This window comes from Chelonia mydas, chromosome 1 (assembly GCF_015237465.2).
Source record: "Chelonia mydas isolate rCheMyd1 chromosome 1, rCheMyd1.pri.v2, whole genome shotgun sequence".
Taxonomy (NCBI): domain Eukaryota; kingdom Metazoa; phylum Chordata; order Testudines; family Cheloniidae; genus Chelonia; species Chelonia mydas.
This window is the reverse complement of record NC_057849.1, coordinates 238,377,108-238,396,586: the sequence shown is the minus strand read 5'-3', so window position 1 is coordinate 238,396,586 and position 19,479 is coordinate 238,377,108. Positions and strand designations below refer to the sequence as shown.

The 19,479-nt window shown below is 41.0% G+C and overlaps 1 protein-coding gene across 2 annotated transcripts in view; it reads left to right on the top strand.

Moving 5' to 3' along the window:
- Positions 1-19,479, top strand: part of CACNA1C (calcium voltage-gated channel subunit alpha1 C) — a 708,026-nt gene that overhangs the window by 447,989 nt on the left and 240,558 nt on the right. For both annotated transcript variants that reach the window (XM_043540183.1, XM_043540181.1), the window contains exon 6: positions 18,639-18,800. In XM_043540183.1, coding sequence (XP_043396118.1) covers positions 18,639-18,800 — 162 coding nt within the window. The remainder of the gene's footprint in view (positions 1-18,638; positions 18,801-19,479) is intronic.

Here is a 19,479-nt window from a genome sequence, read left to right as displayed (position 1 = left end):
TTTTATTTGTATTTTCTTTTTTCCATTGCCAAGGAAATTAAATGCAGAACACTGTGTTAATTAACTGAGATTTTAAATGCACAGGACTCCGGAAATTAAAAATTCTGGTTTCTGCAGAAGCTATAATGTCCTCACTGCACACATACAGTACATTACATAGGGATGTGAGAAATCCACTTTTTTTCTATTTGTTGGATACATTTATTAAGCATTAAGTTTCATCTCATAATAAGTACCAGTCAGGATCACACATTTTGTTCAGAAATATTTTCCTCTGGCAGTGCATAGTTGGCAAAACCTTTCCCATTGTTTGCATGCATACAATGTCACTGGTAGGTCAAGGGATGAGTTTTCTCACCATAAAATACCTGATGATGTGGTAGAAATAAAGGATGCTGGGGAGATCCTGAGCTGCCTTCAACGGAGGTGATCTGAGGAATGGCTTGATCAAAGATGCAAAATATGTCCTTGTAGATTTGCATAAAGGAGTTGATTCAGCTATAGTTGGAATCAATATCTTTGGCTAATGTCTGCCTTCGAATCCATGTGTTCAACACATGGATGCCAGTTGCCATGTGTATTTGAGGGCAAAATTTGGCTTCCAGTCCTTAATGCTGAACTGACTTTTGTTGATGCATTTACTAGCGTGGCAGCCACAAAATCCAGCTTTTTTCCTGTCTCGTGGGCTCCTGTACTGCAGGGTACATTGCACTGTAATGCAGATTTCCTCCATGCTGCCGCCTCATTGCTGAGCAAACCTTCTCAACCATCTGTCCTGTCTCTGTAGCATACGCTACACCATGTGAGGACGAGCTACGTCACCTTTCCCAAGTAATTGCCTTGCTGGTTTTAATCTCAAGGGGCCAATTTTTTTTGCTTTCATTACAAAAGGAAAAAGGGAGGAGGGAGGGAACAACATGAACCAAGTGTCCTGATTTGGCTTATTTCATTGTATTTAAGCTTAAAACTGTGTCCAAATTAAAAGCCCAGTCCTGTAACCCTCACTCCTATTAGGCACCCTTACTCGTGAGATTGATGCCATTGATTTCAAGGGAGCTACTCCCTGAAGTAAAGGCCACTCACATGAGTAAGTGTTTGCAGGATCAGGACCTAAATTCCACATTTTTGAGGAGAAAGCTCATAGAAGGATGTGATTTTCAGTGGAAACAGTTAATTCAGTATGATAATATGCATTTAATCTTAGCAAGGAGGATTGCTCACAGAAACACAGACTTCTTGTCATAATAAAGATTTGTCTCATATTGAATGAATGCCAGTGAAAACAAGGAAATATTTATTATTTGAGTTTCACTACGCAGCTCTTTTAAAAATAGTAATAACTAAGAATGTATCGAATAACAGTGTCATCATTTATCTTACCAATTTCTGTGCACACTTGCATGATTATTAAAACAGCCTTTGTGAGAGAACAAAAAAAGTAAATTACCAAGACTGTGGCTAAGGAAGTCAGGGCCTAGACAATCATTTCAAACTTCCTATTGGGAAAAAAAAGGGTCATAAAACAGTTAAAACAAAATGGAGAAAGAGTCTAAAATAATCTCATTGCTCAGTATGAGATTTTCAGAAGTTTTCAGTGTGGGCCTAACTTTGCACCCAGTACTGTCAGTTTATTTTTAATGTTGTGGTAGTTCTCAGAGGTCACAATTATGGGGGGGAGGGGTTTCCATTATGTGGCGCTTTACAAACATAGAAATAAACACAGTCACTGTCCCAAAGAGGGTAATATCTCAGAATAACCATCTGGCTTATTCTGAGTATTGTTGACATAATTGCATAGCTGTACTTCATCGTCTGGACCATAATGGAACAGCACTAGATACTCAGATTGTAACTAGCCATTGACACCAGCAGTGGGTTACCAGCTGCCCACTCATAATTAATGGCTTTCATTACCCCAGCAATGGGGGAAGGAGGGCTCTGCCCTATCCAATCAAAATAGTAGGTATATTATCTGTTCCATCCTTTTCTTATATCCTCACCCTGTTGACATCTCCTCTTCTTCTGATGGCAGTCCCAACCATATCATCAAGTGTCAGATCCTTCGTTGATCCTGAATGTCTAATTTTGCACTACTTACTCATTAGGGTCATGGTTTGAAGTCTTTGTTCAGTTTCTCTAAAGTGAATTTGAGTTTGCAAATGTTACACAGTCCAAGAAACTTCGGCAAGACAAATCAGAGGCTTTTTTGTCCTATTTATAAAATTTGGCCAGAACCCAATGGCTTGCAGAGGCAGAACTGGTTTGAACTGGAGCTAGGAAACAAGAAAGATGATCTTGCTGGGTTCATAAGAACTTTTTTTAAAAAACATGCAGATTTAGTCTAATGGTGTTTCAGTGACTCATCAGCATCATTTAACATGTGGAGTTTTTTGTTAATCTGAGTTTCCTAAAAGATTATTAGAAATGGATTGTCATTGAAGTGCCCTACTTTCCTGAGTATTGCCAAAATGTCAGCGAGGCAGAGGGCAGCGCAGCAATCAGGTAATTCACTCAACACCTGGAAAAAAAATTGAGTCTCATGTTCAGCCTCTAAAGAAATTATTTTTGACAACGACCTGGAATGGGGCCAAATGGCGCCTCTGCAAATTCGGAACAAGTGTCACAGGAGGAAAGAGAAACCACCGAGTACATAAGAATGAGAGGAAACAAAATTTGAGAAAATGGTAAAGATGTAAGCAGCTTTTTAAATCCACCGGAGACCTTCTCTCTTTAATGGATCCCTTCCAATCCCGCTCTGCCAAAATCAGGCAGTACATTCTGTACTGTGTTGGCTCAGCAATGGCTCACACATTGCTGTGATTATCTGGGACACAGGTGTGTCAGCTGGCTTATATTTTATTTAGTTATGCATTTATTTATCTACTTATTGGTGGAGGGAAGAGTTCCCCATGGTTAGAACAAGGAAAATGTTAGCATCAGGGAAAGTCCAGCCAACCTAATACACCCAGTCCGCTAGTGGTTTATCCAAAGCCTATCTTCCTGTTTTAAAAAACATTCTCACTTTCTTCTTTTCCCAGAGTTAAACCCAGGTCCCTCTTTAACTCATGTACACTCTTTCCCCAATAACGTATCCAATATGTTTGTTACCCTTTGCTTCCACTAGTTCTACCTGAGTTGCCAATTATCCCTCATTTCTTCAATTTTAGACTATATTTTCCTAGTTTATAAGCTCACCAAGGTGAAAAATGTTTGTCCTGCCACCTCATTAATCCCATTCATAATTTGGAAAACATTTGGAAAATGGCTTTTTGATTAAATGGAAATTTTCATGAAAAAAAATTCTGTTTGATCAAAATTTTTCACAGGAACAAATCTTTTAATGACTAGAGCTAACAAAACCTCCTTCAACTTTGCCTTCCATAGTGGCTATGGCTAGACTGCACAATGAACCTGAGTGATTGATACCTGGGTGTCAGCGTCCCCACTGCAAAGCCCTGCCCATGTTACTCTGTCCTCACTCTTTCTGCATTCACTTGTATCTGTCTATCTGTCTGTGTGTCTGCCTGTCTAGGGGCATATCCCATGATGATTCTTTATGCAGAGAAGCTCTAGGATTCTTTCCCTGTCAGTTGTGGAAGAACTTGTCTGTCCTTCAAGGGGAACTGTGAGAAGGGTTTGGAAAGACTATCAGCACTCTAGTGTTTTAGCCTGTGTCTTCACTGCAAAGTGGGTAGGTTCCAGCACACGTTATAGCAGAGCCACAGTTCTAACCTTCACCTTCAGCCAGGTAAGCTAACCCAGGTTTAAAGTACCTTTGAAACCAAGTCAGAGGATTTTTGTGTGGACAGTAGGGAGGTTAAGTCTAAAACACAGGCAATACAAGAGTCTGGGTTAACTGTGTAGTGTAGATTTACCCTTAGATTCTTCTAATCTAGTATCATTAATGCTCTGCCCTGCCCCCCTCTGTAAGGCAACAATATCATTCCTGTAGCATGCTAGCCAGTACAGCACACAGTATTTTAACTGGGATCTAACTAGTGCTTTCATATCTGTGGTTTTGAATTCTTTTCTGTCTGACTCTTAACAAAGTAATCTAGTAGCCTGTTTAACATTTTTCTGCTTTGAATTGAGCTGATGGGTTTAATGATTTCTCTACAATAACCCCAATTCCTTTTCCTGATCAATGTGCTGAACAATTGTTTTTTTTAACACGTTTCCTAATTTGGTACCTTCCTCCCAGACTAATTATCTTACATTTGTCTTTCTACTTTAAAATGTATTTAGCATCCACCAGTCAGTCTCCTAAATGATACAAATCCTTTTGATCGTTATTTGCATTGGTTATCCTACTAGCTTTACACTTTATAGATCTTTGAACAAGTGATAAGTTAAAAAATTAGGAAGGGACACTGGGAAATTTGATTTTTTTTTTAAATAGAAATGGTCCCCAACTGGAAAATTTGGAACCAAATTTCAACCTCCACCTCGCAAAGTTTGTGGGGAGGAGTTTGGAATCGGGTTTTTGGTTTAGACATATCTCTGTTTTTTAATAGTTTGATATTGAAATTTTAATCCCACTTAAAAGTTTTACTCTTCATGGGGCCAAATTCTGTACTGTTTTTTATCCCATGTGGCTCCAATGAAATCAGCACAGAATTTAGCCCATGCTGACTAGTTTTCACCATTCCTGTCCTGCAACAACAAATCTCCATCTATGTATCCACCCATGTGACAGTTTATGAATGCATAAGGGAAAATTCAAAATAAATAGCAACAGCCAGTGTAAATGCATTCCAATAAGAATATGTAAAATGTACAAAGTTCTTGTGAAGAGTCCAGAAGATAGGAAAGCCACCAAGAGAGTGCTCCTCTGTGACAAATGCGTTCCAGCAAGAAATTTAACCATGGATCTTTCTATCCAAATGTAGTATGGCTACCTACAGCACTAAAGGAGAATATACTTATTGTGTCAGTAATGGTCTTATTTATTTGAGGCCTATAAGTAAAGTTTTCAGACAGAGTACTCTGATTTATAAAACAGAAGGAGCAGCCATTGCTATTTTCGAGCAGAGTAATACTAAAGTGTTAGTTATTTGAGGTAGAGACTCATCCATCCAAGTACTAATTTGGCCCAAACACATTTAGGTTTTGTGTGTGTGTGTGTGTGTGTGTGTTTAAGGCAAAGTTACAATCAAACATGAACATACTACATTATACATTACTTATGACTTATTCAGGTTCAGGTTAATATTCAAAGAACCTGACTAAAGATTGTGCCTTGCTGGCAGGGGAGCCCTCCTCCTCTTAGTAGGCTAAACAAGGTGGCTGAATTTCTAAATGCCTATCCTATTTTTGGTGCTTCTCTTGTGTACATACTTAGTGTGACAGCTTTTCCATTACAAGGACAGTCCATATTATACTATATCACAGTTTCAGAGGAGGAGGAGTCACATTTTTCCAATAATTTGCAATACCAAGTCTAACTGCTGACAGTAAAAAAGAAATGAATTTGTCATTCTGTTTAAAATGAAGGTCCTTTACTGGAGCAGTAAGTAAGCAGGTCGGGGGATCTCTAGGAAGCGGCATTTTGTCACAAGTTGAATCTCTTTAATAATTTTCTCCTAAAAAGGGGTGGGCAAACTTTTTGGCCTGAGGGCCACATCTGGATATGGAAATTGTATGGTGGGTCATGAATGCTCACAAAATTGGGGGTTGGGGCATGGGAGTAGATGAGGGCTCTGGCTGGGGGCATAGGCTTTGGGGTGCAAGAGGGTGGGACCAAGGGGTTCAGAGGGCAGGAGTGGGATCCAGGCTGGGGCAAGGGGTTGGGCACGGGAGGAGGTCAGGGGTGCAAACTCCAGGCAGTGCTTACCTCAAGCAGCTCCCAGAAGCAGCGGCATGTTCCCCCTCTGGCTCCTATGCAGAGGCATGGCCAGGCAGCTCTGCACACTGCCCCATCCGTAGGCGCTGCCCCTGCAGCTCCCATTGGCCCTGTTTGCTGGCCAATAGGAGCTGCAGGGGCAGCACTGGGGCAGGGGCAGCATGCGGAGCAGAGCCGCGTAGAGCAAGCCCCTGACCCCCCTCCCGCTGGATCTTGAGGGCCGGATTAAAACATCTGAAGGGCCAGATGCGGCCCCTGAGCCATAGTTTGCCCACCCCTGTCCTAAAACCATCTAATTCTTGGACACAACCACCACGTGTGCAAGTGTGTTCCCTTTTCCCTGCAACCCCTCCAACAGAGCACCTCCCTCATAGCAAAACTACGATGGACCTTAACTGGAGTCAAATGCCATCTACATAGTAATTTATATAAAAAAAATTCTGTATGAGCTACATAAAATTGAAGATGTATATCCCCTTTCCTACACCCACTCATCCAGATCAGTTTCTTTGTCCAAATCTTTCTCCCATCTTTTCAGTTGGGTTGTTTTGTTATCAACATCTTTTTCAGTCAAAATTGTATATATTTTAGAAATTAAACTGGTTGTTCCACCTTGCTCCTGGCTCAACTTCTCAGATGTGGTTAAAGATCTAGATAGAGTCACCTTGTATGCAGATTTTGCAATACAATGTTTGACCTGTAATACTGAAAATACATTATCTTTATATTGTTTACATTTTTACATATTTCTTGATTTCAAACCAAGACCCAGGAACAGCTGTCCAAATTGAGTAATCTCAGGTCTTACCCACAGCGAATAGTCACTTCGGTATTTCCTAGGGATTAATTCATGATTATTAATGAAAGTAGCTAACGGAGAGAGCCTCAGCAACAGGAATTTTAAAAATGTGTGCAAAGCTGCAAAGGTGGTCTGGATGAATGGGTAATTTTTTTTATTTCTGGTACCCTTAATTTATTTTTAAATAACAAATACTGTGCATAGCTATATTTCTTGTTTGATTTCTACCCAGTGTTTGGATGGTCTATTGTTAATCCAGTTGATTACTTCTGGTAATTGTGATGCATAATAATAACAACAACAATAAGAGAAATTAGGGAAAGCTAGTCCCTTTGCAGGCTTATTCAGAACTTTAGAACTCACCCTTGGTCTTTTATGTTTCTGTATAAATTTTAACATCCTGCCATGTTTTTAATGTCATGCCAGGGATACCAACAGGGATGCACTAAAACAAAAATAATAACTTTGGGGGGACATTTGTCTTTACTGAGGCTTACCCTCCCTAGCCAAGAAATTCCTTATTCATTCCATTCTTCCAAGTCTTTCATTATTTTTATTCCACATTAAAGGGTAATTTGCCTCAAGAAGTTTTGTATCTTTTGTCACAATATTTATTGTAAAAAGATTTCATTTTTTCTGTCTGAGTATGTGTATTGGTCACTTCACCTCTCAGATGCACCCAGAATCTTATGTTATTCAGGGTAGGAAATAAGAATTGGGCTCTGGGTCAGGGCCGTCCATAGGGGGATGCGGGGCCAGTGGCAGAAGTGACGAATCAGTCACTTCCGGGATCTACCTGTCTAGGATGACCAGATGGCCCGATTTTATAGGAACAGTCTCAATTTTGGGGTCTTTTTCTTATATAGGCTTCTATTACCCCCCACCCCCGTCCAGATTTTTCACATTTGCTGTCTGGTCACCCTAGACCCATCATTTCCGGGACCGACCGTGCTGGCCAATCGGTCTGGCCCAAGGGGCCCCCCAAAGCGCAGGGCCTAGAGCTGTCACCCCGATTTGCAGTTCCCAAGGGACAGTTCTGCTCCAAGTCATTGGTCATATTTGAAAAAGAACTCAGAACAAAATGTTTGCTTGTACGTTGTATCTCTTCCCTCCACTATTAATGAATGTTTTTGTCATATTTAGATTGTAAGCTCTTTTGGATAGGGTCTGTTTCTTCCTATGTGCCTCTACGTTGGCTAACACATTTTGGGTGCCATTGTCATGTAAATAATAAAAAATAGATAATAGTGGGGGCAACGGTCACCATTTTCAAAAGTGACTTAGGGCCAGATTTACACAAGTATTTAGGCAGCTAAAGATGCAGATAGGGGCCTAACAGAGTTTTCAAAAGCACCTAACCAGATTATGTGCCTCTAACTCCATTGAAGTCCGATAGGAGTTAGGCACCTGACCTGCTTAGGCATGTCTGAAAATCCCTCTAGGTGCCTATCTGCATCTCTAGGTACCTAATTATCTGGCTATCTTACCCCTTAGGCGCTTTTGAAATTGTTACACTGTGTTTGGATGGTAGTCTCAATTTTTCTATGTGACCAGTGTAGATATACTAGATGAAGTGGCAAAATGAGTTTTTGTTGCTTTCCTAGGTCAGATTATTTTTCTTCCCTCAAATATCACACTGAGGTTCTGTGCAACTAATCCTCTAAAGATGATGTTTTGGAGTTTAGCCAACATTTTTGCTCCATTTTCTTACACAAGAAAGGAAAATGCAGCAGTGGCTGATATGGTAGTCGAGATAGGCTTCAAGTGTAGAATCCTAACAGTTCCCCAGAAAGATCTTTCTATATTTGACTAAAACATGTGCCCAGTAAATGCTGCAGTCTTCCCAGGAAGTAAAGACTGCTGTAATATACACATCCCAGAATGTACTTTTACATTTACAAGATCATTGTTTGAATTTGTCATACTATTAGCTTTTACGTTTTACAAACCTCTGTGCACATGACAAGTTGCAGTTAAGGAGGATTATTGCTGCAGGACCAGGATGCTGCCCAGAGCTCACCCCAACTAAAAAATTCTGTGGTATTTAGAGGACATATAAACTTGTTGAATGCAAACCATAAGAGCTAAAATCCTTTCACTTCAACAGGCTAAGAGTATAAGTGAGAAACATATAAAAATAACATTTTGATGTGCTCCCCAAAATTGAGGAAACAGACATACTGGGGAAAGATGCTTGTAACCCAAACTCCACGAGCCCTCCACTCAAACTTTGATGTATTCAAAATCCTGATCCATATCTTGTGCCTGGAGCCCATCTCTATTACTATCCAATGCTCAGAGCACAATCTTGAAACTGCCACTATTCTTTATTTCAAAACCCTCTTTCTTCAAATAAGGCAAAGCATGCAGTCCGTTTTCAGAGTTATGTACATGCTGCATTTACAGTTCTAAAAGTTGTTTTATAAGCTGTTTTATTATTATCTGAGTACAAAAAGCAACCAAAACATTTCTTAACCATATTTTTTCATGCTCACATAATTCAAGCCTGGCTGCATTGCTGTATGTCAAACTTTCTAAACAAATGGCTCCCATTGGAGTCAATGGCAAAACTCCCATTGGTTTCAGTAATTGGGTCCAAAATTTGCTTCTGTGTTTGAGTTCCAACCTCTAAAGTACTTTTCTGAGAAAGCTGTGATTGAGTGAGAACAGGCTCAGAGTAGAAGTGTCACTGGATCATCTCAATGAGTCATTTTTCAGCCTTAGGGCCAGACTGTTTGGCTCTGTGTAGATGTGCCAGGGGAGGGCACAAAAAGCCTCTCCATTGGTGGACCTGTGCAGGGACCAGCCACAGCCCTAGTGCTTGTACTGAGCACCAAGACTTCTCCAGGAGAGCGCTGTCGGTAGTGTCCCCAGATGAATCGTGGCCCCACACTGAGAGCTGGAAGCCCATGCTACATCATGGGAAAGGGTATGACAACAGTTATGCTGACCTGCAAGCTCCCAAAGCTCCTGCACGCATTATACCTACCTCAGTGACAGCACAACTCTTAGAATCCCTGGTAGGGTAATAAATATCTGCATCCCTTCTGCCCAGCTGCATGTTAAAGGCACACTCCAGGCTTGATTCAAGATATTCTCCTAGTTAACTTACAGCATTTGTCCTGTGTTCCTGGCCAAAATAGTCTTCCTCTAATGGCTTTCAATATGCTGTGTGTAGTTGGCTGCCACATTGCAGCCCAGACATGACTGAATTTTACTGATACTATGTTATTTGCAAAGCATAATCTTTTAGGATGAAAGACTATATATACAAGACTTGTGATGGGGTATAGGTACCCCATTGTTTGTTGAATGATGAAGGGGTTAAACCTTCACTGGACCGGAATAGCCCAGCCCAAAGGGGGACTGCCTTAGGTGTGGGCCTGGAGAGAGGGGCAGAAAGCTTTGGCCCTTAAGCAGTTGATGCGTAAAGCTGACAGCTGAGCCTCATGCACAAGGAAGTCACAAAACCCCTAAAGCTTCCAGTGGGGTAGAAAGGTGGTCCCAAGAAAGGGGAGTAGAGCTTTCTTCCAAACAGAGAGGAGAGATCTGGAGCCTAAGGGAGTGGATCATAGCACGCCCTCTTCTTTGTCCGTTCTTTTTCCTTACACAGGGTAAAACTGGGACTGCGTGGCCACCCTGCTGAGGGGAATTTTTATTGTGTGGTTGTTTCAGTTAGGTCGCCCTGACAAAAAGGGAACAATGAAAGATGAAGTGCCTCCTAGGAAGAAAACAGACTGAAGAAAGAGCTGGGTTTTGTTTTTGTTTTGCTATTCCTTCCTGGCTTAAAAGGATTGAGGTGACGACTGTGTTACAAGACTTTATAAGTATAAAATAATTGTATTCACACACACACACACACACACACACACACACACCCCTTGTTTTCTATTCCTCTCTTTTTGGGTAGATTTCAATTTGAAAATCAATTTAAAAAATTAGAAACCATAAAGAAGACATGACACCATGGAAGCACATGAACCAAGAGTATCCCATTTTACCAACGCACATGACTTTTTAAATGGTGTATGCTGAAATTACATTACTAGTCCTGAAACAACCAGTGTGTTCCATCCTGACAGTGTCCACTACTGCCTCTCCTTTGCCTTCTGCACCTTAAGCCAATTTTCTATCCTGTGCCCTATTTTGCCTCCTACTCCATGACCTTAACCATTGAACTCTGATGTGAAACCTTGTCCAAATACTAGGTCTGTCGATTAATGGCAGTTAACTCATGTGATTAACTCAAAAAAATTAATTGTGATTAAAAAAATTAATCGCGATTAATTGCACTGTTAAGCAATAGAATACCAATTTAAATTTATTAAATATTTTTGGATGTTTTTCTACATTTTCAAATATATTGATTTCTATTACAACCCAGAATACAAAATGTACGGGGCTCACTTTATATTATTATTTTTATTACAAATATTTGCACTATAAAAATGATTAACAAAAGAAATAGTATTTTTCAATTCACCTCATACAAGTACTGTAGTGCAATCTCTTTATCGTGAAACTGCAAGTTACAAATGTAGATTTTTTTTTTTTGGTTACATAACTGCACTCAAAAACAAAACAATGTAAAACTTCAGAGCCTACAAGTCTACTCAGTGCTACTTCTTGTTCAGCCAATTGCTAAGACAAACAAGTTTGTTTACATTTACAGGAGATACTGCTGGCTGCTTCTTGTTTACAATGTCACCTGAAAGTGAGAACAGGCGTTTGCATGGCACTTTTGTAGTCAGCATTGCAAGGTATTTACGTGCCAGATATGCTAAACATTCATATGCCCCTTCATGCTTTGGCCACGATTCCAGAGGACATGCTTCCATGCTGATGATGCTCATTAAAAAAATAATATGTTGATTAAATTTGTGACTGAACTCCTTGGGGGAGAATTGTATGTCTCCTGTTCTGTTTCACCCTCATTCTGCCATATATTTCATGTTATAGCAGTCTTGGATGATGACCCAGCACATGTTCGTTTTAATAACATTTTCACAGAAGATTTGACAAAACACAAAAAAGGTACCAATGTGAGATTTCTAAGGATAGAAACAGCACTTGACTCAGGTTTAAGACTCTGAAGTGCCTTCCAAAATCTGAGAGGGACGATGTGTGGAGAATTCTTTCAGGTGTCTTAAAAGAGCAGCACTCCAATGCAGAAACTACAGAACCCGAACCACCAAAAAAGAAAATCAGCCTTCTGCTGGTGGCATCTGACTCAGATGATCAAAATGAACATGTGTCGGTCTGCTCTGTTTTAGATCGTTATCGAGCAGAAACCATCATCAGAACTTCTAGAATGGTGGTTTAAGCATGAAGGGACATATGAATCTTTAGCACATCTGGCACATAAATATCTTGCGAGGCCGGCTACAACAGTGCCATGTGAACACCTGTTCTCACTTTCAGGTGACATTGTAAACAAGACGGGGGCAGCATTATCTCCTGCAAATTGTAACCAAACTTTTTTGTCTGAGTGATTGGCTGACCAAGAAGAAGGACTGAGTGGACTTGTAGGTTCTAAAGTTTTACATTGTTTTATTTTTGAATACAGTTATTTTTGTACATAATTCTACATTTGTAAGTTCAACTTTCATTATAAAGAGATTGCACTACAGTACTTGTATTAGGTGAATTGAAATATACTATTTCTTTTGGTTTTTACAGTGCAAATATTTGTAATCAAAAATAAATATAAAGTGAGCACTGTACACTTTGTATTCTGTGTTGTAATTGCAATTAATATATTTGAAAATGTAAAAAAAAATCCAAAAATATTTAAATAAATGGTATTCTATTATTTTTTAACAGTGCGATTAATCACGTGATTAATTGCGATTAATTTTTTTAATCACTTAACAACCCTAACTTTTGAAAACCAAAGTATGCCATGTCCATTGAAGTATGCCATTATCCATCATGGCAGTAGTATCGTCCAAGACTCCAGAGGGTTAGTTAAGCTTGACCTCCCTTGCCTGAATCCTTGCTGTAGGACTATCCTGAACTAAACAGTGCAATTCCAGGTTTTCCTTGCCACAATAATGAGGAAAGTTTCCAAGATTTTCCTTGCAGACCATTTTAAATGTATTCATTTAAGATGGTCTGTGAGGAAAATCTTGGAAACTTTCCTCAATACATTTCCTGAAATGTATTTATTTAAAATGGCCTGCATTTGTCTCTTGACACTTTGACAAAATAATGGAGTTATTTGTGTCACTTTCCAACCTTCCTCTGAAATCTGGATCAAATCTGCTATGCTCTTACAGATATCAGTTAAGCACTCCCCAATTTCTTAGCCGAGCCCTGTGTATATTCACTGATGAACCCCCACCCTGTGGTGTGTTATCGATTATCCATCTCATGCTTTGGAAATGATACTGTAATGGCTTTCTTCAAGTGGGTCATCACAGATATGCACCTTAAAGAATGGTGCATAAACTGTACCACCCCAGGAGTAGCCCCCAGAGGCATTCTGACTCAAACACCTCTTTGAGTCTCAGTTCCCTCCATTTCGTCCTTGTTCCCAGGTGTTAGTTTTCTGTTGGACGATACCAGTAGCAAGTTACTACTGCCCATACCCCTCTCCCTTGCTTTCTTTCCTCTTCCTCCTGGTACTGGCTTTGCTGCTTGGCCAGGATAGGAGCAGGAGGAGAGCCAAGACTCTACCCATTCCACAGCCATTTCCCATTCACCTGCTCCAGGGAGTAAGTGGTGAGTAGCTCCATTTTTTCCTGTGTGCCTGGTCCCAAGCCAAGGTGCAATGGGAGCTCTTACTCACTTGGGCAGGTATGTAGTCTGAATAAAAATCTAGCCCTGAATAAAGTGACAAGGAACTGAGGCAGGGAGTGCTGCGCACTAGTTCAGACTGAAAGCTTTGTAGGAAAAAAATGGATGATTAATAAGATTAAAAGAAGAAAACACCACACCCAGTAAACCAGGTTTGGTCCAAAAGTAAAGGTAGGTGAAATTGCCAAAGAGAGCTCCTCTTTAAAAGGCCCAGTTTCCTTCTCTGAGACCAGCATTCTACTAGTTTCCCTGGATATGTTTCACAGAGCAGCAGTGCCCAGGGATTTTTAATGGTTGGCTCCAGTGTTCTCGTTTGAGCCACCTTGTCTGCTCCTGCAGGAGATGAACAGAGGACCCAGACTCCCCCTCCCCTGGCAGTGCAGGTCTTCAGGAGTCAAGCTTCTACAGGGTGCTCCTCTACACACTACAGTAGTGCAGTAAAAGCCAGGGAGGTTGATTCTGTGAGATAATTCTGCCTTAGCTGCTGTGCGGGTTTCCAGTCAGAAATCTAGGTAGGGATCAGTCCTGCAAGGCGCTGAGCATTCTGCCCAAGGTGCAAAAAAGCACGTAAGCACGTGCTTAACTTACAGCATGTCAGTAGCCCCATTGCCTTCAGTGGAATTACTCACATGCTTAAAGTTAAGAATGTTCTTAACTGTTTTGGGGCTAGAGTGCACCTCACAGGATTGATCCTATAGTCCTGAGGGGAATATACAGCACCAAGCAACTGCTCCCTGAATCCACCCCTCCCACCCCAGCTCTGGCATCCTAAATCTACAGAGGACAGTCCATAGCTTTGAAGAGGGACCATGCTGTATTTGACCCCAATCCCTCCCTCCCACAGGCATATGAGTGGTTTTGTACACTAAATCTTGCTTCTTTGCTTTCCTCTAGAAGGTCATAGGGACCTTGATCTGGCAAAAAAAAAAAAGTGATGTTGTTCCTATATAATAAATATTTTTAACATTTTATCAGTGTAAGTAAATACTGTAGTCTGGGAGCCCAGAGAATGCAGCTAACATGTTTTGCTTGCTGAAACATTTATGGAGTCAATTTCAGGCAACAGCATGCAGCCATCTAGTCTGCTAAAGGTAAACAGAAGTGCTTTGGAAATAAACACTAAAAGGTGTTTAAGATCTTAAATTCTTACCAGAATAAAAGAGTAGGCTGAAAAATTACAAATAGTTTATTTTTGTGATTTCCCTTCCCTAGCCTCTACCCACCTGTCTATTTATCCATCCCTGAGAGCTTTTCAGAATAGGTACCATCCCTTCATGAATGTGTAAGAGTGTCTAGCACATTGTGGGGGTTTCCACAAATAAATAAATATACTGAAAAACAACAAATATTTGAACATCATTTCATATTCACTTGCCAGACCTAAGGTCAGGACTCTCTACTTCTCCTGCATTCGTGAATGGCATCACTAACCTCTATAGAGCAGTGTAAGCAGTGGTACTGGAGACATAGTGGGGGTGCTGATGGTGGAAACCATGTGATTGGGTTCTTATTACTACTTCAAGCCAGAGGGCACGGCAGCACCTCCAGCATCCCTAGTTCCAGCACCTATGAGTGTAAAGATGCAGCTCTCCGCTCTGCCATAGTGGGACAGTTGATGGTATCCTCTTTTTTAAATCCAGAATCTGGAGTTTGGTCTTGCCAGATAACAAACCATTCCAGTTTAATTTTAGAATGTATTTATGAGTAAATACTACCCATTTTCTCTGTTAGTGGCATATCCTGGCACCTTCTCCATGCCTGCAGGGGGAAACTGTAACTTGAATGGTTCGCTGTACAGGAGAATGGGGACTGGATGGGGCATAGAGTGGTGGAGTGGGTTCACTCCCTTGCATGTTGTGAGTTCCCAGTTTGGGTGAGCTCTATGCATGGCAGCATGGGGAGAGTGGGAACAGGTGGAGCTTGGGGCAGAGGAACAGTTTAGATGTGGTTTCTCCCATCCTCTGCTCCTCTAGGGGTTTGCAGGGGCTCCTCTAGCCACTGGCGGTCAGAGACTCTGGCCTCGGGTGGAAACTTTGTACCAACTTCCCCCGATGCACAGACACATCTAACCAGTGGCAGCCCTCCTATTCAGGACTCGCACAGATCTCAGGGTTTGCCTCTTTAAGATTGAGACCATTTCAATGGCTTTTTTTTTTTAATTTTAAAAAGAAAATCTCTTTGTACTGCTGTTTCCACTGTCCTCGCTCAACTACTCCCATTCTTCTTTCTCTGCTATCCCTCTGTCTTTCCTCTGCCACTCCACGACTGGGTCCTCAGACACCCCTTGTGAGTCAGAGAGATCTGTTTGTGTTGCAGGGCTGCAGGAGCTCAGAAAAATAATACTGTGATAACTTGTCAACAATGCTGGACACATGGTGATAAATGTTGTGAGTGATTTTTTTTTCTCCTGCAAGTAGCTTCTGGCATTTTTTTTTGAGCTGACACCTCTAAAGTTGCTACGTTGTTAGCAGTTTTCAACTTCTAGAACCTCTGTGAATACTTTAACAGTAATGTGTGTACAATTTGCTAATTAATGGAATCATTTGGATTTGAAAACAGTTTGTCCTAATGGAATACTGCAAAGCACTTGCATTAATTCATGATAACATTATTCAGTAGCTTTTCTCTTCTTTTCTTCAAAGTTGGTTTATTATAGTAGAGAAGCTTTTTCTAATTAACCAAGTAGAAGCCCATATAAATCTCTTGGTGATACCAGTTCTCCCGGGCTGTCTGAACTCCTTACCATCTCCTGTTTATGGTGAAAGCTTTTGATTTTTTACAACCACCACTTTAACAAAAGGTGCAATGGTTTGAACTAACATTGTCTACCCAGTATATCTGCAGTATACTTGAGCACTTTAATGGAGAGGTTGATGATAGACATACATTTTGTATGTTTAAAAAGAGATCACTTTTTATGCATCATCATGGTTATCTTTCCTCTCAAATGCTTTGGGGAAATCCTCATATGAATGTTAAATAAATTAATAAAAATAATAATTAGTGATTAATAATATGAGACTAGGGTCTTAGAATACTTGACCTCCAAGTCTTGACTACATTTAGGATTGGTGAGGCCTCTAAAGTCATTGACAATTAAGAACTTCCTTTGCTTACTTGTAGGATATTATAAAGCCGCAAATTTTGGATCCTGATTTGAAGTTTCATAAAGTTGTTGGAATTAGACAAATTCAGGGTTTGGTTCAGACCTCTCTCTGCCATTTCCCATGTAGTGATTTTACATTGTGGAGTGGGAAAGTGGTTTTTCATTTTACTGTGAGATTCCTAAAAACATTTGGGATTAAATTTTTGTCTGGAATAAATTAGCACCATTCTCTGACATGGACTACAATTAATTTTCTGTATGTGCAGGTAATTCAGACTGGTGGGGTGAACAAAATGTGCAATTAGAGAAAGGAAAATCATCTCTGACTGGCTCAGAAAATAACTGATCTTCTAGGTGGCCATAGCCATATTTTCCTCCTGAGCATGGCTACCCATCCATAGCTAATCTCCAGTGGGAATGCCACAACTGAGCTGGCAGGACATCCTTCTCTAGTGTGAGGTGAACATCTGATAACATCAATATTGTATTTCATTTACGGATTACTATATGAGAAGCAGGGTATTCCATGCTGAATACAGCACACCTTGGGAGGGGGTGTGAATCATAAAACTGTAAACCAAGTGACTATAACCACTCAAGAAGTGCTCTCTGAAAATGGAATCAATATAGCGATATTCACAGCTGACTCAGGTTACTGCAAGTGAATGAACCATCTAATTAGTCTGACTATTGACATATTCTCTGGTCATTCTTACTGGGTGCTGGGATGATCAGGTGAGCAAATTAGAAGACCCAGTCTGCTCTGTCAGTGAGAAGTGGTTTGCACGTAAGTGTGAAAATGCTTATTAAAAAATATATTATCATCATTAGAATGCATTTAAATTAATTGTTAAATTGTTAAAACAGTAGTAAAAACTAAAATGCCTAGATCTTAGACAATAGATTTGAAAAGTTAATGGTTATCGCAGACTCCCTTGGTAGGTGTACAGCAGACATTTACAACTCAAATCACATGTTTCAGAAATCACAGCTAATATCAACTTCTTTGATAAGATGACAGAATTTGTAGGAGACATGAATGGGTTAATTCAAGGCTAACAGGTATTGCAAACCCTAAGGAGCTTATAAATGTGAACTGGCTGTTTCACAGCTGAAGGATAATAGATACTTAAGACATCCATTGGGAACCTTCTCCTCGCTCCCAACATTAATAGCATAATAATGTTGTGCTATTTATTATATTTTCACCATCCAACTGAGGATTTATAACTTTGTAAACATTAGTGAATTTCCAGTAACCTTACAGCGTTCCTGTGATGTAGATATTATTATTCGTGTTTTAGAAGTGGGGGAACTGAGGCACAGAGAAGTCCAAGGTGCTGAGAACCTTCAGGTCCCATCATTTTCAAATGGAGTTATGGATGCTCAGCACCCTCTGCAAATCAGCCCATAAGTGACTTCCCACCGTCACACTCTATGGCAGAGCCAGAACCCTGAACCCAGATTTCTTGATTCCCAGACCCACAGGCGCTGGCTTCCAATTGTCCCAGGGGGTGCTCAACCCCCACTTCCCCCAGGCCCCGCCCCCACTCCACCCCTTCACCCAAACCCTCACCCCTGCTCCGCCTCTTCCCACCCCTGCTCTGCCTCTTCCCGTCCCTGCCCGCCTCTTCCCTGCCTCTTTCCGCCCCCTGACCCCAAGCGCGCCTCGTCCCCACTCCTCCCCCTCCCTTCCAGAGGTGGACAAGAGGCGTTGAGAGGGAGGGGGAGGAGTTGATATATCCCCTGAGGAACACCTTATAACTGATTTTTGGGAATCTGCAGAAACAGCTGCTGTGTTCCATCCCAGAGGTGGTAGCATTCAGTGGTAGGTGAAACGATCCCTTCAGTAGTTTACTTTGTAAGTCAGGTTTGCTGTGGTAAGTTTGTAGAATACTCTGGGCTCGCTCTGGATGAAAGGTGCTGTATAAATGTAAGTCACTATTATCAGTTTAGCAAATGCTGGGGGACGGGGATTGGTATTATATGCCCAATAAAAATGAAGCATTTGTCTGTAGTTTACAGTCCTCAATGGCTGTGTTAGCTTTGGCTTGTTCTCTTATTGATACTGTTGCCTTCTTCCCTCTCTGCAGGTCTCCAAGTGGTTTTAAATTCCATTATCAAGGCTATGGTCCCCTTGCTGCACATTGCCCTGCTGGTGCTGTTTGTCATAATTATCTATGCCATCATTGGACTGGAGCTATTCATGGGGAAGATGCACAAGACCTGCTACTTAGTGCAAGGCGGATTACCGGGTAAGAGATGTGTTACGTGTGGGGGAGTGGGTTGGAGGCTTGATTCACTGTTGCCTGCACCTTGTGTAACATTTACCCCAGTGCAAAGAACATAAGCACATAAGAACGGCCATACTGGGTCAGACCAAAGGTCCACCTACCCCAGTATCCTGTCTTCCGACAGTGACCAATGCCAGGTGCCCCAAAGGGAATGAACAGAACAGGTAATCATCAAGTAATCCATCCCTTGTCACCCGTTCACAGCTTCTGGCAAACAGAAGCTAGGAAACCATCCCTGCCCATCCTGGCTAATAGCCATTGATGGACCTATCCTCCATGAATTTATCTAGTTCTTTTTTGAACCCTGTTGTAGTCTTGGCCTTCACATCATCATCTGCCAAAGAGTTCCACATGTTGACTGTGCGTTCTGTGAAGAAATACTTCCTTTTGTTTGTTTTAAACCTGCTACCTATTAATTTCATTTGGGGACCCCCTAGTTCTTGTGTTATGAGAAGGAGTAAATAACACTTCCTTATTTACATTTTCCACACCAGTCATTTTATAGACCTCTATCATATCCCCCCCTTAGACATCTCTTTTGCAAGCTGAAAAGTCCCATCTCTCCTCATACGGTAGCCGTTCCAGACCCCTCATAATTTTTTTTGCCCTTTTCTGAACCTTTTCCAATTCCAATATGTCT